The following is a 21,233-nucleotide window of genomic DNA, read 5'->3' on the forward strand; positions in this document are numbered from 1 at the left end:
TAAAATCAGATGTACAGCCCAGCCCCCCCCCTGCTGATGCAGTTGTTTTATTCTGAATTGTCACCATCCTCGTCGTCATTCTCGTTCTGCTGCATTGCCTCTTCTTCGGCAGCAAACTTCTCAAACTCGGTCGATTCCGAGTTCCACATACACTTGATCTGTACTCTGAACTCTGCCATCTCGAAACCGAAAAGTTTCTGCGGGGAAACAGAACGGGACGGAGTTTGAATCGTCAGTCAAATTGCAACACGGAAGGAACTCTGGACGATATCATCATCATCGTCTAAAGTGAAACTCACCAGAATGCGAGCCTGTTCTGGAGTGAGCACATCTCCCTCCTTACAGACATTGTGCTCTTTCAGCAATGTGACCACTCCTAAAATAAAGCGATAGTAGAAAAACAAATTTAAAAGAATATCACATTGAGTGTAACTGGCATGATTTCTTATCTGCCTTCAAACACATTTGATCTTGCCTTTCTTGAGCGCCGTGGGGAGTCCCAGTTGCCTCAACTGCGGCTCCATGGAGTGAGGAAACTGTTCCAGAGGTCCCTCATCCAGCTTTACGTCCATCTGTGCCTTGTTGCCTGCCCGTGCATAGTCCATTTCTTTGAAGCTGTTGAAATACCTATCAAACGGGGATATTATTAAATGTTGTAGCATTTGATTTATCATTACTGCAACTGTGTACTGAAGACGATACTCACTCTTGTACTTCATCCTTTGTTTTGTTGGTGAACAGCACGCCGACTTCTCCTCGTAGATACTTGGTGACCTGCATTAGCAATAAACAGTCAAGCATATGTAATTGGCAATAATGGTTGTTGAGGCATCTTCCTTACTTGACAATACTTTTGAAAATATTACCTACCTTGTGCAAGTTATCTTTGTATTCGTCTGTTTGTCCTTTACCCAAGGCAATCATCATGACTTTATTTTTGCCGAAGAAGAATCTGCGACACAGAGGAGTCCAGTCAAATGATTTCATGCGACAACTGTTTAAGCCAGGAGTAATCCAGTGTTTGATTTTGGATTTAACTTTAATTAAGGGTTCAATAGCATTTACATTCAATCAATCAATCCAACTTGAGATTAAGGTCATTATCACCAAGATTGCTTTTTAAAATTTTGAAAGAGGTTCTTCCAAGGAAACACAAGACATTTAGGGCTATTACTAGATTGAGCGGTTATTAATCGAGTACTAAATCAATCGTCAAATATTTTGATAATCGATTAAAACAAGTTTTCTGCTTCTTAAGTCAGAATCTTGACTAGGACTCCCTAGAAGAAAATATCTTGTATCTCAATGTATCTTTGTGGCTAAATAAAGGATAAGTAAAATAAAAAATACATGTGAATATTGTCTGCTTTCTTTGCTCCATATACAAAGAAATCATTTTGGTTTGTGGACAGAACAAGACATTTGAGACCATGATTTCCAGGTTTGAAAAACATTGATCAACATTTTTTGGACCAAACGATTACTGAATTAATCAGGAAAATAGTTATCAAAATAATCATTAGTTACAGCGCTAAAGACATCACAACAGTTTTCAGACCACAACAACTACAGACTTCCAGGTGTAACATCAGTGTAGAGCCTCTTGTAATTAAATGAAGTAACAAATAACCAACAGCCTGGTTAAGATGCCATTACCTGCTGTGTTTCCACGCAGTCCTGACGTCTTTCAGCTTGTTATTCCTCATATTCGCCACAGAGAATATGAACAGGTATCTGTAGGTGTCCGCACATTTTCTCAACTGCAGAGATAAACACGAGCATTCCATGTAAAAATGTGTTTACAGCTTGTTACACGTCACTTTTTTAACAAAAAATTGATACAAGATCAGGGTAGAAATCACTCACCTCCTCAATTAGTTTCTGTTTTGACTCCAGCCCTTTCTTGGCAGTCTTTGTTAACGAAACTGAGGGAAGGATGACATGAAAAGATGTCAATGAATTTAACCAATTTCAGACTCAAGATTACTTTTAACCTCTGAGCCACAACTTCAGTGGAAAGGTACAATTCAGATTAGATGCATTAATTCAAAAATAACATCCAGCATAATTGATACAAACATATATTTCTTCAGTTGGAATATAACAAAGGTTCTGTGTACATGGATAAAACACACTATGATGTGCAAACACGGAAACACTGAATGTTTAACCTTAGATTTGTGAAATAATTCTGTGGTTAACAATATTTGTTGCTATTCGACCAATAAAAAACACTTAATTTAACTTTAAATTAAGAACAAAAATCAGTCTTTGCTTGTCTGACATGTATCGCGACAACCTTTTGGCTATATTATCCAGCCCAATATGATATTATTGGACCCAAATGGAAATAAAATGGATCTATGGTTCTCAATCTGTGGTACACGAGCTTCCTCTGATGGTACTAATACTGTTCTACTGTATATACCAGGGTAACTATGTGATCAGAGTGGTTAATGGGAAGTGGGGAATTGTGTGTGTAGAAAATGAAACAAATAACAAACAATAATACTACAGTAAATGATAATGGAGTCACCTTATCTCTCGCTCCATATTTATCTAATTGAACTATACCAGTGTCTGAAGATCAATGTATTCGCAGGTGGTAGTTGGTATAAAAAGTTTGAGAACTACAGGTCTATATTACACTATTTTTACTCAACTGTGAACATATTAACACACGTCAAGACTCAAATAAAGACACTATTTATCAAAGTTAAGCCACATTAAGACGAGAAACAAAGATATTTAGCATCACGCTTTCAGATGAGACGTCGATGTAGCCCGTGGTGCGCACATATTCACTTCTACTCTCTCATACGGAGAAAATTAGCTTGTTTCCTTGCTAACGCTAATTCCCAGTTGCCGCGGTTACATACGCGAACAAATAACACGTGAATTTACGTAACTTAAGTGGATATTTTTCTTACTTTTCTTGTCTCTCTTAGATTTCGGCATGGTGTCCTCTCACGATGGCAGAGCAGCAGGCGCACACGTGAAGTGAAAGGACCCCAAATGTTTTCTGTTCATTAAAGGTGACCACAGCGTGCCTGATCGAAAATAAAATAAAAAAAAGACTTATAAACAACAACAACAATAATAATAATAATGAGGTTTTTAAGGACTGGTACTGTGACAAAACGCTAGTCTGATGTTGATGTAATTTTGATATAATTATTAATTTGGGCGTAGCCTCAGAAAGAGGAAAATTAGAAAAAGTATATATCAGGGATGAATGATATTGGACTTATTGCCGATATCCGATGTGCCGATACTTATATTGTCAGAGGTCATTTCACCTCTTCTGTAAATAAGATGAACATAATGCAGGTTAATAATACGAATTCACAGGGCATGATCCACAGTTCAGCTGCACGATAACGTCACATTATATTATGATGTTGGACTTCCTCTATTTTGTGGGACAGCACTTTCATTTAAACGGCATTTATGTGCACTTCTAAACCCCACTAACTTGTTTTGTGTGTAACATGAGAAGGTTGCTGTCATCTGTCTGAAGTGATCTGAACAGATGAATCCACTAGAGGTCTCCTGAGCCACAGCAACAACATAGCGACAGTCGCGTGGAGCTCAGTGGAAGTGGGTTCCTTAGGATTAAATAGCTACTTGTGAAAAATGTCATGCAAGTGCCACTTTAGGCCAGGGATTGGCATCTAAAGGGTTATTATTTGTATTTATATACAAACATTTCAATCAATCAGACTTTTTTTATGCAGCAATTTTGATGCACAGTAAAGAAGAATATTGTAAAAAATGTAATTCTCAGCAAAATAATAATAAAAAAGGTTGGTTCAAGTAAATGAATAGATATTAATGAACATTAATATGTCATAACAGATTGGATAATTATGTATTAGGACAAAACAAATATGGCACTCTATATTTAGCTGCTATTGTTGCAGTGACAGATGATATGATGTGTATGACAATATTAATAGCAGGTGTTGTTGTTGTTGTTGTTGGAGTCTGCGTCATTCTATTAATTAGGCCTGGTGCTCTGTTTATCCAGGATGTGATGCCTCTCTTTGCCATGAGGGTGAGAGAAAGAGGGAGGGGAGGGAGGAGCTGACCTGTGTGTGTGTTTGTGTGTGTGTGTGCGCCTAGTTTAGCACTTTTGCAACATGATCCGCGCACACAGCAGCAGCAGAGAGGCCGGGCTCTGCGCTCCTGCTCCCTGCCCTCCAGCACATGGAGGCTGAACAAGAGTGAAGAAGAGTGTGGGGGGGAAAGAAGAAGAAGACGACGACCCTGCGGCTTATATGAACACGCATCATCGTCATCGTCACCAGCTGCTGCTCCTCTCTTGACAAGGCACGGCGAGATGAAGGTGAGAGGAAGTGGAGGTGGTGGTGGTGGTGATGCAGCTGGTGCTCGCTGCGGTCTGCGTCAAAGCTGCTCCAGGAGATGATGGTGATGATGATGCCCTCAGTGCCTCCTTAAGGACTTTTTTTCTTTCTTTTTTTAAAAATCTGCTTTTATATTGTGTTTATAACCTGTGTATCTCGGGATAATCAGCATCCAGCAGCAGCAGCAGGGACAGCGATGGCCACCCCCATCTTCTTCTTCTTCTCCAGCCGCCCTGACGCTCTCAGCATCTGCATTATGAGACCGGAGGAGTGACAACATGCAGAGACCACAATAATAATAATAGTCACACTAAATAACACAACAGGGTTTTTTTTGTTGTTGTTGTTGGTCAAACTAAAGAGAGCCACAGTTGGATTACAGGGTGTTGTTGTTGTCGTCCGCCGCCAACATGAGCTCGCTGTTCTTCTCCGACTCTCCGCCCGGTCCCGTCTGCAACGTCCCCGCCGGGTCTGGCGCGGTGACCAGCGCCCTGAGGAACGACCTGGGCTCCAACATCCATGTGCTCAAGACGCTCAACCTGCGCTTCCGCTGCTTCCTCGCCAAAGTGCACGAGCTGGAAAGGAGGAACAAGATCCTGGAGAGCCAGCTGCAGCAGGCGCTGCAGAGGACCCACTACCGGCACCTCTACGCCCGCGAGGTCGCGGTGCAGACGGACGGTCCCGAGTCCCGCATGCCGGGAACCATCTGGAGTTTCACGCACGTCCGGAGGCAAGGCGAGCGCTTTGAGACGCTGCACGGGCCCGGGGTGACGTGGACGCACCCGGACGGAGTCGGGGTCCAAATAGACACGATCACACCCGAACTGAGGGCTCTGTACAACGTGCTGGCCAAAGTGAAGCGGGAGAGAGACGAGTACAGGAAAAAGTGAGTAAAATACCCTGAAACTACTCAAGTGTGTGTTTTGATAGTACCTCCATTATTGTTATAATGTACTTATTTAGAGCTGGTGAACAATGTGGCTCGGTTTTGGGCCAATACAGGGGCGTGAAAGAGGAACTAGTGGAATGGGCTATGGGCCCCACTGCTCTCACACCACCTCATTCACTCACTTTCTACCACCTTATGGCTGTGTTCACACTAGAGCTGAAACTATTAATCGATGAATCGATTATTAATCGATTACTAAATTAATCGTCAACTATTTTCATATCTATTTTTCAATCGATTCATCGGTTTGAAGCTTTTTTTCGTGATTAAAACAAGATTTCTGATTGTTTTAGCTTCTTAAATGTGAATATTTTCTTTGTTTCTTTGCTCCACAAAACATAGAAATCATTAAAAGTTTTAAAATGGAATAATTTTGGTTTGTGGACAAAACAAGACATTGGGGAACACCGTTAGTTCCAGCTGTAGTTCACACCGGGCGTGACAACTTTACATATAAAGTCAACGCCCAGACGCGACTTCTAGTGATACTTTCGCATGATGAGCTCCATCCAGAGCTCCCAAAGTTGACGGTGAAACTCATCACGTTGTGTCCCGCTCCGTATGGTGTTGTGAAACCACGCAAGTTGACGGTTTCTTCTCTACAGACATAATAATAATGCTTTGGTTGATGGTGAAAATAATTGCCTGTTACTTCCTGTTGTTCACGTCCACAGCGTCACAAAATGTACAAAATGATCCAGACAAATCCCATCAAATTGCGGTCGGTGTGAACACAGCATGATCTGGGACGTTCTAAAACGCCAGAAAACATCCAATCGATCGCCACTAAATTTCTCATGGACATGTCTCGTCATGTCCACGTCCACCTCCCTAAATATCAAGGCCGAAACCCCAACATTATGGATGCTGTCATGCTTATTCCTCTCCATATGTGCTCATTATATAGAAAAAAACTTAACATAGCTAATAAATGTTCTGTAAGAAACAAAAATCCACAGATACTTAACATATAGACAACGTTCATAATATTGCGGATTCGGCTTTGATTTTATTTAGAGAGGGTGGAAGTGGACAAGACGAGACATGCCCATGAGAAATTGGGCTGGAGCCAATGCCATCATCCATCGCACGGCCAACATATAGTAGCAAACAACCAATCACGGTCACATTCACACCTATTATCAATTTATCCCCAATTTTGCAAACTCCACACAGAAAGAACTTCGCTTATACTGGGATCCGAAGCGGTGACCTACACTATAGCCACTACACAATGAGTGTGGCCTCTCACACCACCTATGAGAACAGAACTACTTATTAGGGCGAGGTTTGCATTAATTAATCCATAAAGTAGAAATGGTGACGTTTCAGTTATTCGGTTTCTCTGGTTTCTGTGTTATAGAGGGTCAAAGAAATCTGAATATATTCACTTAAAACATGTTTTTGTAAAAGACGGCACTCAAAACGGATCATAATTTAATTGCGAAAGTAGTCGCGATTCATTTAGTAATTGTTTACCAATCGATTAAATCAATTATTTGTTGCAGCCCCAGTGAAAATAGTACAAGGTTTTTCTGAACTCATTCAGACCTGGTACTTCTGTAACATCTGCCCTGACTGAATCATAGGTGGACAACGTTAAATACTTGTTAATAAGTAAGTAATAAGTGTTAATGCTTCATGGTCACACAGTGCATCTACAGTATGTGAAGCACGTTTTCCTATCGCACATCATTTAAATACCCGTTCATACACTGAACAGCTGTCAGGAGCAATGTGGCGGTCTGTTATACCCAAGGACACACCGGCTTGTTGACTACCAGAGCCGGTAATCTAACCCACAACCTTCAAGTTGAAAGCCGACTCACTCTGACACTGAGCTACAGTCGCCAACGCGGTCTGTGTCTTTCCACTAAAGCGAAACATGGAGGTCACCTAACCTTTGAATCAAACCCTAACCCTGAGGACAAACATCATCAGCCGTTCTCAGGGCCGCAGACAATTTCCCTCCTTCACCTTCCCTGTTGTACGGCCTCTGTCACAGACTTATCACACTCCACGTGGGAAGATTCAAGAGAATTCCTCGCCGAGCCTCTAATATGATGCAAGCTGCTGTCATAGTTTATCAGTTGACTGACTCAGTGTGGTATGTTAGGTGTGGACACACAGCCAATGTTTTTTGGCTTTGGAGATCAGAAAGAGAATTAGTCAACAACAGAAGAGACGGAAAGTTAATCACAAACTATTCTCAGTTTATTATTAAGTCTTTGTTTAGGAATTTTTAAAAGAAGAATGCCCTCCTTGTTCTAGCACCTTCAGTGTCATCAATATATACAGTATATATACACACAGTGTCTGTGAGCTGTCACCGTTGGCTCTGGGTAACCATGACGGGGCTGGTTTTTTTTTGCAGTGACAGATGGGACCATGAGTCTATTTTTAATCTAGCCTTTAACTTCACGACTTCTATTTTGAATGTGGTCACCCTCTGTGGTTGTGATTGGTCGATCTGTGCAGTAGCTCGTCCGTCTGTAGAGCAGCAGAGAAATGACAGTCATCACATTGAACCACTTACACCGAGTGTAGTGTTTCACATGAAGGATGTGTCGGAGGTGAGTGGCAGCTCGGCGTTTAAACAACAGGCAGTTCACCGTGAACTGCTCCGATACTGTTTTTTTTTCACACACTTTTGAGGAAATTCCTCTGGATGTGTTCATTGTTCCTCCCGTCTCAGTCATATAAGTTGCACTTCCTTGAGGACTCACTGTAGCGTCCCAGACTGACCCACATCACTGCTGGCTCGGCTTTGGCCCCGGCTCCTTTATCGGGAGCCGTGCCAAGCGACCTCTTGCTTCTGTGCGCCGTCATGATCCAAACATTTTAACAGGCCTCTGTCTGGTCGGCGAGGTCGGCGATGACGAATGCCGATTCCTCTGCGAGTTCACTGACTCAGTGGCACAGAATGTGCGTGCTCTCCCACCCCTCTGGGAAACTGGATATCCTGTCCAGTCATTCCCTGTAACCACCAGTGTTATCCTTTTTTGTGCATTTCTGCTTGAGAAGATGAACAGCAAGCAATTCCTGGGAAGACTGCCAAAGTTTGAAAAAAAAAAAAAATCTGCAGCTAAAGTAAAAAAAAAAAAACATCAGATCCCTTGACCCCAGCGATGCCTGTTTCAATAAGTAATTGAAACAGGCATCGCTGTTTGAATTTAATTAAGGTTTTGTTTATCAGAACCCAAAGACTGACTTCATTTTGCACAATCATTGTTTACACATATATAAACCCTCCAAATGAGTTTTATTTGTTATCTACAGTATACGGAAGAGGATTAGGGCCACAAAGGAAAAAAATATTTGATTTTAAATTCTGACTTTATGTTAAGACTTCTGACTTTAAATTCAGAATTTCTGACTTTAAAACTCTGAATTCTGACTTTATTCTCAGAGTTATGATCTTAAAACTCAGAATTATGACTTTAAACTCAGAATTATGACTTTATTCTCAGAATTATGATCTTAAAACTCAGAATTATGACTTTAAACTCAGAATTATGACTTTATTCTCAGAATTATGATCTTAAAACTCAGAATTATGACTATTCTCAGAATTATGATTTTAAAACTCAGAAATTCTGACTTCAAACTCTGAATTTATGATTTTAAAACTCAGAAATTCTGACTTTAAAAGTCTGAATTTATGATTTTGAAACTCCTAATTTCTGACTTTAAAACTTGGAATTCTGATTTTATTCTAAGAATGCTGACATTAAACTCAGAATTCTGACTTTAAAATCCGAACTCCGAATTGTTTTCCTGTGTGGCCCTTATCCTCTGCCGTATAACTGAAACAGGCATAGCTGTTGAGATTTAATTCAGGTTTTGTTTATCAGAACAAAAACTAATTACTTCACTTTGCCCAATCATCGTTTACACATATATAAACCCTCCAAATGAGATGTATTCATTACCCACAGTAGATAATATAGTCAAGATTTCAGTACAAAGTGTTCCATTACATTGGCCCATAATCACGGTCATCAATCTCTTTACGCCGTGACGTTTGCTTCCCTTCTCTGAGCTGAGCTCAACGTCACTATACTCTCACTTCACTGCCACACGGTTGTTTTTCTCTCCCCGTTTCCTCCGAGTCAATATCCTCGTTACTACAGTCACGTTTCAGCCTTCAATCCCCGAGCCCCGGGTCCTGCCATGCCTCCTCTGTTCTGTGCTCTTTGTCTTCAGCCCCCTCCTCCCTTCCACTTCTCTCTCTCTGTCATACAGACTGCTTTGTAAGGCCTTCTCAATCCCCCTGGAGCCCCCCCCCCCCCCCACACCCCCTACACCCCCTGTGCTCCCACACCACCCTAGTGATTTATGAAAAGCTTTACAAGTGCAGACACACATGAGGAGACAGATGCCCGGTTGGTCCATTTCTGATTTGGCCACTCCACTCACATTCACGCCATGAACTTTGAGGTTGTTTTGATGTTTATGTTGCACCTCTCTCCGACCAAGACACTATATTCTCTAACTGACTGAAGCAAAAATGATGTGATGGTCTTTGTTGGATCATTAGAGTTCTTATAGTTACAAGATTATTAACACTGTTCAATATAGGTTCATTAATATGATAACACTATAAAGACCACATTATACTACTCCGACTGCGTAATGCGTTATCCGTCTGCGTCACCACGTAGACCACTCGAGCCTTTATACTTCTGCGTCGTGGTGACGGATAGGCGCTGCAATTTCCCGCCCGATCAGTAGGGGTCGCTGCGCAAGGTTGTTGTGCTTTTGGCTACAGTGAGCAATGGCGTCTGAGGGAGAAAGACTGTTGTTGTTGAAACAGTGGCCGTTTGTCACTTTTCTGTGTCCCGGAACGCAGTTTTAAGATAATTTGAGGCGAGAAATTGGCCATTTAGAGTCTAAACATGTGCTGTGTGTGTTAAGATATGATCTATTTATAGTTCGGCAGCGCCGAAGTCGGCGGTGTTCAGCTCCGCCCTCTGTGGACACTCGCTGCTCACTGTGAGCCGGCACAGAGCAGCTTCGCTCGGCCTGTCCTGAGGACCAATCGCAGCTCTTGCCGTCTCCGTTGTCCCTTGACGGAGTGACGGACACTTAAAAATATTCCGTGCACCCGGAGACGACGCAGAGGCTCTTCGAAAGGTTCTGCGTCGACGCAGAGGACTCTGGGTAGCCTACGCAGAGCACTTTACGCAGGAGTATAAATTGGGCTTAAGTCGCATACTAGCCCTTTATTAGTAAACATTAAGCACGTATTAACACCTCATATAGGAAAAACCCAGCTAACCCTAACCCATATAGAGCCACAATCACCAAATCTATATATAATCTAATCGAAATATCTAAATAAAAAGTTTTATTTTCATAATCGATTCATCTGTCGATTTGGACGTGACGATGCTCTCGAATGCCTTTGTTTTTGTCCACAAACCAAAATGATTCACTTTTAATGATTTCTTTGTTAGGTGGAGCAAAGAAACGAAGAAAATATTCGCATTTAAGAAGCTGAAACAATCAGAAATCATGAAAAAAGCTTCAAACCGATGAGTTGATTATCAAAATAGTTGACGATTAGTTTAGTAATCGATTAACAGTTTCAGTTCTAGTTGGAATCGACACTTTGAATTTGAACTTTTATGGCGTGGGCCATGTCGGTATCGTGGGAGAAACAAATTTGAGACATGGACCTCTGGGGCACTAATAATAATAGTTCTTTACGTCTTTTTATAACTATGTCAGTATGTGTCTCTCACGCCACAGGAAGCTGCCATTCTCAGCTCAGCTCCGCTCAGACGTTGCTTAATAAAGTAACAACACCACAGCTGTTTACTCTCAGCTTGGGCATTTGTCTGGTGCTCACGGTCATCTTGATATGTTCAGTTTACTCAGCCTTGTTATTAACAGAAGAGTCAATACACAACTTAAAAAGACTCAAGTGATACGTGTATTTATGCACTTCATCCTTTTCCGTGCGTTTTATTACGTACACGCGTAAGCTTCTTTCTAATGTGCTTAGTGTTTTTCATGTGCTGGGAAATCCCTCGTAACCATTAAATCCAGATTTGGATTAGTTGTTCAGATTTATTTGTGCTTAATGTGTTGCGTAATTGTTCATATGCTTGGACCAATTCCTGCAAACATTCAGTTGTTTGAGGACAAGCTTCATAAATCAAGACGAGCAGCTGACTTGGACGTCCACTTAGTGTCTCGGTGGCTAGACGATGAGGTTACATACCTTTCACACTGACAAATGGCTGCAGTGACAGAAAGCCTAAGGTCAGCACCGGTGTCGCAGCTCTGTTTGTGTCCCGACGTCTTGTTGCATCGTTGTGAAACGTAACACTCGGGGGTCAACGAGTCTCTGCCGGTAATTGCCATCAGCGTGCAATAGTGGTCGGTATCCACTGATGAACATATCTGACAGTCATTAGAGAAACTGTGACCAGCTGAACAAGAGAAGGGAGAGAGAAAAAAAACAGTTTGCATGTTGGACGTTTGGTGCAGAGATATTTCAGACAGCTTCATCCATTATGCATATTACTCCACCAATCGGTGATACGGTCGTTCATTTCTCAAAGAGAAGCTTGTCAGTGTCCATCGTGCAGGAAGCAGCTGTAGACTAATACTATTCAAATCATTCAAATGAAATGAAAATCTAAATTTTATACAGTTGTATACCATGTGTAACAGTGACTGCGCTGTTTTTAGCCGTACTCTACCGTTCAAAAGTTTGGGGTCACCTATACAATTTTTTTTGTGTTTTCCATTAAAAGTCACACTTTTATTCATCAAAAGAGTTGCAAAATGGATAGAAAATATAGTCAAGACATTGACAAGATTAGAAATAATCATTTAAAGAACCGGCAAAACTGTTTTCAGCTGTGCTAACATTATTGCACAAGGGTTTTCAATGGTTTTCTAATCATCCAATAGCCTTCTAACGCGATTAGCAAACACAATGTACCATTAGAACACTGGAAATGGGCCTCTATACACCTATGTGCGTATTCCAATCAAAAACCTGACGTTTGCAGCTAGAATAGTCGTTTACCACATTGACAATGTATAGAGTGTATTTCTGACCAATTTAATGTTATATTCATTGAAAACAAAGTGCTTTTCCTTCCAAAATAAGGACTTTTGTGAGCCCAAACTTTTGAACATAGTGTATATTTGAGTGAAAGGACACATTCAGTGAGAGCTAATCTATGCCAGGGCTGGGATCTGAACCAGAGAAAGTCATGGTCACTGCTTCGGTCTTTGCTAATTGGTTGTTTATGTCGTTGTTACTGTGCGAGGGCCAACAGCAACAACTGTCCTGATGGAGGCTGCTGGATCACTGTGTGCAGCTGATACTGGATATAATTAGTGAGACAGGACTGTCTCTGGCTCTCTGTTTATCTTACTGTACGCGCTGCTGAATGCGTGTAGATTAATGCATTTGAAACGCTATCAGTGCTTAAGGAAGACGCAAAGCAGACTTGAAGAAAACCGTTATTCCAAAGCTGAAGTGTGTTTCATAAACTGTATTGTGTGTGACCACTGAAGTGCATCACACTTCTCAGATTAGCTCTTCAGCTTCTCTGACCTGCCCCACTGTATAATCCAGTCAGTCTATTTCGGGGGGGGGGGAAGGATTTTCTCTAAGCCATCACCTAGCACCGAGTTCTCCAACCTCCAGAGCAGCCTCTGCACCACATCCTGGCACGCAGCCGCCGCTGTGAGCTGGGGCCTCTGAAAGTGGAAGACTTCCTGCTGCTGAGATACAGGCAGAGAGGCAGAGAGAGAGAGAGGGAGATCAGTTCACAAAGACCAGATTAGACTTGTTGTCTTTTCTCCCGAGCACACAACATCACTTTGTTTTGGTTCTATTTTCAAAGTCATAAGAAATCCCTGGTATTACAGATCATGACATTTAGAAACTAAAGGCCACATTATACTTCTCCGACTGCGTAATGCGTTATCCGTCTGCGTCACCACGTAGACCACACGAGCCTTTATACTTCTGCGTCGTGGTGACGGATAGGCGCTGCAATTTCCCGCCCGATCAGTAGGGGTCGCTGCGCAAGGTTGTTGTGCTTTTGGCTACAGTGAGCAATGGCGTCCGAGGGAGAAAGACTGTTGTTGTTGAAACACCGGAACGCAGTTTTAAGATAATTTGAGGCGAGAAATTGGCCATTTAGAGTCTAAACATGTGCTGTGTGTGTTAAGATATGACGTATTTACAGTTCGGCAGCGACGAAGACGGCGGTGTTCAGCTCCGCCCTCTGTGGACGCTCGGTGCTCACTGTGAGCCGGCACAGAGCAGCTTCGCTCGGCCTGTCCTGAGGACCAATCGCAGCTGTTGCCGTCTCCGTTGTCCCTTGACGGAGTGACGGACACTTAAAAAATATTCCGTGCAGCCGGAGACGACGCAGAGACTCTACAACAGGTTCTGCGTCGACGCAGAGGACTCTGCGTAGCCTACGCAGAGCACTTTACGCAGGGGTATAAATTGGGCTTAATTTTGTCAACAACTGATAAGGCTGCTGATATAAAGACTCTGGGTTAACACCGGAGGGTCAGACTGATCATAAGATAAAGCAGCAGGATTTAACAAGATGGAAACAGAGGGAAAAACTAATTTCTGCAACACAAATGGCCTTTTTCCACTATGGTCACTACTCAACACAAAGCAGTTGTTTTCAGTGGAACTGAATCACTAGAATCAGTTCATTAGGACTATTAGTTCAGTACTTCCTCCATGACCGGAGCACAGACTCCGTCTGACACAGTCTCTGGATTGAAACACAGCAGCAGACTCCTCTATTAAATATTGGGATTTTAGACATTTCCCGGGTAATTGTTGGAGATTAAGCCACATTTTTAGGACTGTGAAGTCTTTTTAACCAATCTACAGTTCGGCATTTTTCGGCTTGATTCCTGTCAGTGGCCGGTCGTCTGGCGACATCACGTGCCGAAGCGAGTTGAGTCGAGTCGAGCTGGTAGAGACACGTCAAAAATGTTGATTTGTTGATTTGGTGTGTATGATATTACCCTCTTCACGGAAACAAAACAGTCTGGTTTGAAGGCACACAGGGATTGTTTGGCTATAAATGGTCACAATTCCAAACACTGCATGAGCATTTGCAGCAAACAATAATATCAGAATAATGCACCATTTCATGCCCTTTATTTTTTAGTTTATGTCAGTTTAAACACATTGTGTTACCGATAGCGCTGAAACGACGACTCTATTAACCGATTACTAAATTAATCGTCAACTATTTTGATAATCGATTCATCGGTTTGAAGCTTTGTTCATGATTAAAACAAGATTTCTGATTGTTTTAGCTTCTTAAATGTGAATATTTTCTTAGTTTCTTTGCCCCACATAACAAAGACATCGTGAAAAGTGAATCAGTTTGGTTTGTGGACAAAAACAAGACATTTGAGAACATCGTCATTTCCAGGTTTGACAAACACTGATCAACGTTTTCTGACTTTTTATGGACCAAACAATTACTCAATTAATCGATTGTGAAAATAATCGTTAGTTGCAGTACTACACTCTTAGAAATAAAAGTGCTAAGTAGAACCATATAAGGTTCTTTGGCTTGTCCTCATAGGAGAACCCTTTTTGGCTCCAGGTAGAACCCTTTTGGAGGGTTCCACCAAGAACCCTTTTAAAACCATTCAGGAAAGGGGTTTTAAAGGGTTCTCTGGATCAAAATGGTTCTTACTGGAACCATTAGTGTTACCAAGAACCCTTGAAAAACCCTTTCTTCAGGGAAAGGGTTTTTCAGAATCAAATGGTTCCAGGTAGAACCTCAGCCCTTGTAGAAGGACACTTTTGGAACCCTTATTTCTAAGAGTGTAGTTACTGATTCATTGATGGTTTTGTACATAAGCGTGGTCTGTCAGGATCAAATCAGAAGGTAATTGTGCGTAAAAGCATGGTAAGAGTGTGTGTCCCCCTCCTCTCTTGTCGTGCCTTTGTTCTCTCAGCGTTTGCTGCAGCTGTGGTTGATTATTCATGGCTATCGATACAGCTGAGAGCAGTGGTGCGCTGCCATATTTAAAAGTGCAGGAGTGCACCTGTCCTCTTGAAAGCCCCTGGCTGCTCACACTGCTGTACTGTGGACTGAATAAATGAATGAATGTAGATTTGTTTGTGTTTTGGTGGATTGTTTTCGGTAAAGCACTGCTCTGCCTTGCAGCAAAAAAACCCCAGGGCCTGTACAGTTAGGTCAGGTAAATGTTACTGTTCAGTCAGGTTAATACATTTTAACAGTGGTTTATATTTTTCTGTTCAGACCTGCTCTTTTTCCTTTTAAAGACCTGGATGTGTTGACACAGCACGGACTTGATAACCGTAACAACCTGTGTTTTAAAAGATCATTATTTCAGGAAAAAAAAACGCGCACGTACAGGTTTGTATGTTATATAATGTGGTGCATAGAATAGATCTGGGTGTTTTCCGACGTGGGTATTATGTCTGTGTCTCAGTCGTCTTGCATGCGTGACATAAAAAAAGACAGATGTGTGTGTCTCTCCCCCCTTAGCTATGTGGAAATACTTAAGGGATAAAGTGAGTTAATCACCCATGTTATTGTGCTCATTCATAGGTCTTACAGTAAAGAGGTTAACACATTGTTTTGTTTTGTTTTTGACAGTGTAAATATGTTTTTAGCCTATCAACACAAAATCAGGTCTATGTTAGTTTAGGATGAGAAACATGCAGCACACTGGGAGCAGTTAAAGGCCCAGTATGTAGATTTTAGTCCACAGAAATTGAATACAGTATTTATAATGATGTTGTTATTAGGCTGTTATCACCTGAAACCTTAGCTCTTTAAATTACACCAGTAACAGGTTCTCTTGGTGCTGCCATGTTTGTACGGCACCTCACAACGGATAAATCAAACACTCCCTGGAGAGGCTTTTTCATCTACCTGAAGGACACAGTAATTTCTCATGTATTGTCGGAAGTGTGAGGTGAAAGATATTGACTGCAAATTGCAACTTCACCTCCCAGATTCCATGAAATACGACACACTTTTTTTCTATACTGTATATCAAACATTTATTTATTTATTAAATATGAAATATTCCTGTCATTTACGGGGGTTAAAGTATCAGTATCACAGCCCTGAGTATCCACTGATGATCGATAACTTCATGCAAGGATATGTCTGGGTGTTTATTACATGTGTCTCTGTAGTCCAGCACGTGTTTGCAAGTCTGAGTCTTTTCTTTTTTTTAACAAAACTTAAATAATCTGTATGACATAATGTCTTTCTTTACATCCTGTGTTTAGTGAAGTCACTTATTCTTTTTCCACCAAATCCAACGCAGAGTCTTTGACCAATATTGTCCTGATACTTGGCTCATCCCTCGACTCAGAAATCTAAAATCACAATTGGAACTAGAAAAGCACTCGGAGAGCGCAGACCTCCGCCAGGGCAGCTCAGACCCCCGCACATGGATCATGCCTAAAATTGAATCACTTGTTCCTGGTCCCATTGCGGACATTTCCTGAAAATTTCATCCAAATCCATCTGTGACTTTTCAAGTTATGTTGCTAACAGACAGACGGACAGCGAAAACATATACCTCAAAGGTCAAATGTCAGTGTTTCTTTCAACAGTAACATGTACATACAAATGCATCATTTTATTTTAATAAAATTTTCATTGCCACAATTATCATTTTTAAATGGAAATGTAACCAAATCGAAACTGCGCATGAGTGAAATAAATGTGCTTTATAAATACATTTGGATTAGATTGGATTGGAATGGGGATGACGTGACTGAGGGCAATTTTTTGTCCAACTCCGTCCCTGGCCATAAATAATACATTATAAAACCAAAGCTGCGGGCCACACAACATCTTACAGAGGGCCGTAATTGGCCCACGGGCTGTAGTTTGGACACCCCTGATATATTAGATATATTAGCCAATATAGATTGCATGTGACTGAGTGAATTATTATTGTGGTGAACAGTGAACAGAGCTGTTTTCACTGACACATTCACTCCTGAGGTTCTTCGTGCAGGTGCGTGTGCCCAGAGGTAAAAAAAAAAGCACTATTTGTTTAGTAATGATTTCTCAACCCGTCTATTAAGTCTTGCATCATTTGTACACGCCTAAGTCTGTGGGGAATCCGTGCCAGGAGTGAACATCTTCTTTTCTATTATGATGTGATATCACACCCAGTGCGGCTCCACCCCGACATGGCCTGCGCATGCATGTCGGTGTTTATGTTCGGAGGTTTACAAGTCATTTGACAAATCCCATGTCATTTGTTGAGCAGAACGTTAACCTCAAAGCCCCCACATTATTGGATTTTAAAAGAAAGCCTGCAAGCCCTTTTTTGTGTTTACACAAGTGATGTCTTTGCTGTTTTAGCGCAGTGAAATATCTGATACTTGTATTGTATATTAGACGAATAGCCGGGGGCTCGGATTATGACAGAGCATGCGGTAAAGGAAATCAGTCGGAAAACATAATGACACAACAGGGCTGGAGTGTGCTTTGTGGGATGGGTGGGGTCTCTTTTGATTTTATAGACGACGACGACAGCGGGGAAAAACTGATTTTCTGTCACATCGCTCTGGCAAACCCCCCCGAGAACGGCTATAGAATTCACAAATAAGCAGTGCAAGAGTAGAGTTATTGTTCCTCTGTGTGAAGAGCAACATCGTCTGTCATAAAATGTTAGTATAATCCAGGGGTTATCTGTAATTTCTACATTATCATATCATTACTAGGGCTGCAACGAACGATTATTTTCATAATCGACTAATCTGACGATTATTATCTCGAATTCATCGAGTAATCGTTTGGTCCATGAAATGTCAGAAAATGTTGATCTCAAACCTGGAAAAGATGATGTTCGGTTCAGATAATGATTTCTTTGTCAAATGGAGCAAATAAACTAGAAAATATTCACGTCAGAAAACTTGCTTTAATTCCTTAAAAACACTCAGACCAATTAATGTATTTATCTAGTAATTGTTTCAGCCCTAATCATTACATACATTATCTAAATTAAAAATGTATCCACGGTTTAAATTGGAACGAACAAATTGTGTTTGTAGAAAAGTGAATAAATCCATTGGTGCATTATCTGTCATATTGTAATGTAGTTTGGGGGAAAATCTTTTGGCCCTCCATGAACATGTTCCTTTGAGTGGCAGAGTCTCATATATTACCTGGTCATTTATTGAAGAAACTGCAGATTTTCCACTATTTATGACATCGCTGGTCTTATTCAACTCATCAATCAGCTGATATTCATCTTCTCTTCTGCGGAGGGAAAGTATCATTAAAATGTAGGGATGTCAAATTATGGAACAATTTTCCGATAGCAATATGTTATAATGTTGTACTACAGTGTATTATTGTTTTATTCTATTGTTTTTTGGTTTTTTTACCAACCGTTATGTAATCATTGTGATTGAGGCATATCGTCTTCTGTATGGTGAAGTGAATTTACGTTGAAGGACTTTGTTCTTCTCCCTGATGTATATATAGTCTCTGTTTGAGTCTTTTTGTGTATTTTATTATGAAAATAAACTTTTTCCCATTCTACCAGCCGATCATCTGTTCAATCAAACTAGTTTGAGTGTTTTTACAGTGACAACGCCTTTGCGTGTCTCTACAAAGATTTACCAGGTTTGAAGAAACCGTTAGCGACAAGAGTTACTTCAAGAGCAATCATCTTGTATTCTTTCTCAGGCTGATCTTAGCTCATACCTATTAGCTGAATGTCTGCTGCTTACCTGACAGCAACATCCATCAAACCAGAGAAAAGAGGTCTAGCTGGGCTCTGGTGAGCTAAGCAAGTGGGTAATGTGCATGTGCACAATGCAAACAAGTCGCGTTCACGCCCGTTTTTGTCAGGAAAAGTCATTGTGGCCAGGTCTGCACGGAGGATTAAGACGTGTTACAACAGTGACTCCTAATTATCACTCCATCAATACGAAGGGAGAGTCCACTGGAGTTTCACCAAACCAAACCCTCTATTCAGCTGGAAGCTTTGATCATGTTAATGAGTTTGTGATGGCCTCACCTTGTTTCCAAATAAATCTTCCCAAACATGGTTCGTGCCAGGTTCTTAGAGCTCTCTGTTGTGTCGCAAGAAAAGAAAGTGGTTTTTTGTTGAGTGTCTGCTGTAGCTCATAAACAATACGAGGTTTGATTTGTTGCCGATTCGTGAAGATTACCTCGACACAAACAAAGTTGTCAGAAGAGTTTGCGTGCAAAGAAACATGCTGCCGTTAGATGAACGTTAATTACAGTCAGGTTCGGGTCAGGTCAGACTACAACGTCTCAAATGCTATTATGTTCAAAGCAAGCATGGGTCTTTATTAAAGGTCCAATGTGTAACATTTATAGGGCCCTATGATTTCCGTGTTAACGGAATCGCGAATGGAATCGCGGAATTGGCCAATAAAAACGGAATCTAATGTTAAACGCGGAATATCGCGGAAATTGACATAATGTGACTGAAATGCTGTCATCGTGAGTAGAAGGAACGTTTGTCTGGAGAAATGTTCCGGGGAACGCTCATTCGTGACACCACCCGTGCATCTCCCCACAAACACTCACCCGGCCAGGGTCTCTCCCAGTGCGTGTTGCTTGTTTATTTACTTTATATACACTTTTTTTTCTCTAAACCGCGGAACAAGTGCGCTGCGCCCGCATGTAACCGGCGAGCGTCTCCTTGTCCAGGTGCCGATTGAAACCCAAGTCACACCATCAAATACGCCATTATTACGGTTATATTGTTATTGTCAATAAAGATGTTATATTTAGGAATGCACCGATAATTCGGTGGCCGAAACACGGCGAGTAAACTGTGGAACATCGCCTGATAAATGCTGGAAAGTCTCTGCGCAAAAGTGAAACTTATGAACTCCCCGCGACTTTCGCTTCACACCAGAGAACATTCTCTCTCTTTGAACAGTTAACTAAAGACATCGGCTCATCTGATGCATCTGTTATTCCCTTAATTGCAGAGTTGTAGGTAATATTGCGTGTAGCGAAATGATCCAGACGGATACGGAGAAGCGCACGGCGCAGGAGAGGGAGAACAGTACAGAGCAGGGGCGGTGCGCAGAAATCCGTCTGCACCAGATGAGGGGGCACTACCACTTTTTTATTTATGTTAATTATTTTACTTTTAAATGTGACCAGCATTGCATGGCTTGTTTTAAGATTCACTGGCATTTACTTAATTAGGATTTAACTTAAGTCAAAACAATTGAACAATTGAGAAGTCAGTGGACATTTTATTCACTGACACAAAAAGCACACATTCTATGGTTGTAAAGTAAGTATAAAAGGTAAAAAAAAAAACAGAATAAAAAAAAAAAAACGGAATTCTAAAAAATTAAAACAGAAAAAACGGAATTTGGAAAAAAATAAAACGGAATTTGGAAAAAAATAAAAACGGATTTCATAGGGCCCTACATTTAGGACATTGAATTCACAACTCATAAGTGTATAATCATCCATCCATCCATCCATCCATCCATCATCTACTGTTTTGTCCTCCACCGGAGGGTCGTGGGGAGTGTTGTGCCTATCTCAGCTGACATAGGACGATAGGCGGGGTACACCCTGGACAGTTCACCAGTCCATCGCAGGAGAGAACACGAGAGAACATGCAAACTCCATGCAGAAAGGCTCAAACCTGGGTCTTCTTGCTGCAAAGGCCAGAGCGCTAACCACTACGCCGACCATGGGGCCCGTGTATAATCATTTTAAAGTAAAAAACAGTTAAGTTTAGGCCACACGGTTGGTGTAATGGTGCGCACTCTTGCCTTTGCAGCAAGAAGATTTGGTTTGCAAGTTTTGGATTGCAACCTGGTCAGAACAAGGACCTTTCTGCTTGGAGTTTGCATGTTCTCCCCGTGTACTCGTGAGTTCTCT

General features: G+C 41.4%; 2 protein-coding genes across 3 annotated transcripts in view; one reads left to right on the forward strand and one right to left on the reverse strand.

The window, feature by feature from the left end:
• Window positions 1–44: 44 nt before the first annotated feature.
• mrto4 (MRT4 homolog, ribosome maturation factor) lies at window positions 45–2,988 on the reverse strand. Its single transcript, XM_083892922.1, has 8 exons — window positions 2,931–2,988; window positions 1,867–1,925; window positions 1,657–1,760; window positions 871–952; window positions 707–774; window positions 476–627; window positions 300–376; window positions 45–197 (listed from the first exon to the last, which is right to left on the reverse strand). The coding sequence occupies exons 1-8, from the start codon at window positions 2,956–2,958 to the stop codon at window positions 48–50; spliced, it is 720 nt and encodes a 239-aa protein (XP_083749048.1). The 5' UTR covers window positions 2,959–2,988; the 3' UTR covers window positions 45–47.
• A 1,243-nt stretch (window positions 2,989–4,231) lies between these two features.
• Window positions 4,232–21,233, forward strand: part of iffo2b (intermediate filament family orphan 2b) — a 36,082-nt gene continuing 19,080 nt past the window's right edge. For both annotated transcript variants that reach the window (XM_083892868.1, XM_083892869.1), the window contains exon 1: window positions 4,232–5,253. In XM_083892868.1, coding sequence (XP_083748994.1) covers window positions 4,778–5,253 — 476 coding nt within the window. In that variant the 5' untranslated portion in view covers window positions 4,232–4,777. The remainder of the gene's footprint in view (window positions 5,254–21,233) is intronic.

The sequence above is a fragment of the Microchirus variegatus genome (genome assembly GCF_963457635.1).
Source record: "Microchirus variegatus genome assembly, chromosome: 7".
NCBI lineage: Eukaryota > Metazoa > Chordata > Actinopteri > Pleuronectiformes > Soleidae > Microchirus > Microchirus variegatus.

Bases quoted from the DNA above. Each gene is read 5' to 3' on its own strand.
- mrto4 (XM_083892922.1), bottom strand. From the start codon at position 2,958: ATGCCGAAATCTAAGAGAGACAAGAAAA. The intron at 628-706 runs GTGAGTATCGTC...CCCGTTTGATAG, and splicing joins ACAAAGGATGAAGTACAAGA to GTATTTCAACAGCTTCAAAG. The intron at 377-475 runs GCAAGATCAAAT...GCTTTATTTTAG, and splicing joins CCCCACGGCGCTCAAGAAAG to GAGTGGTCACATTGCTGAAA.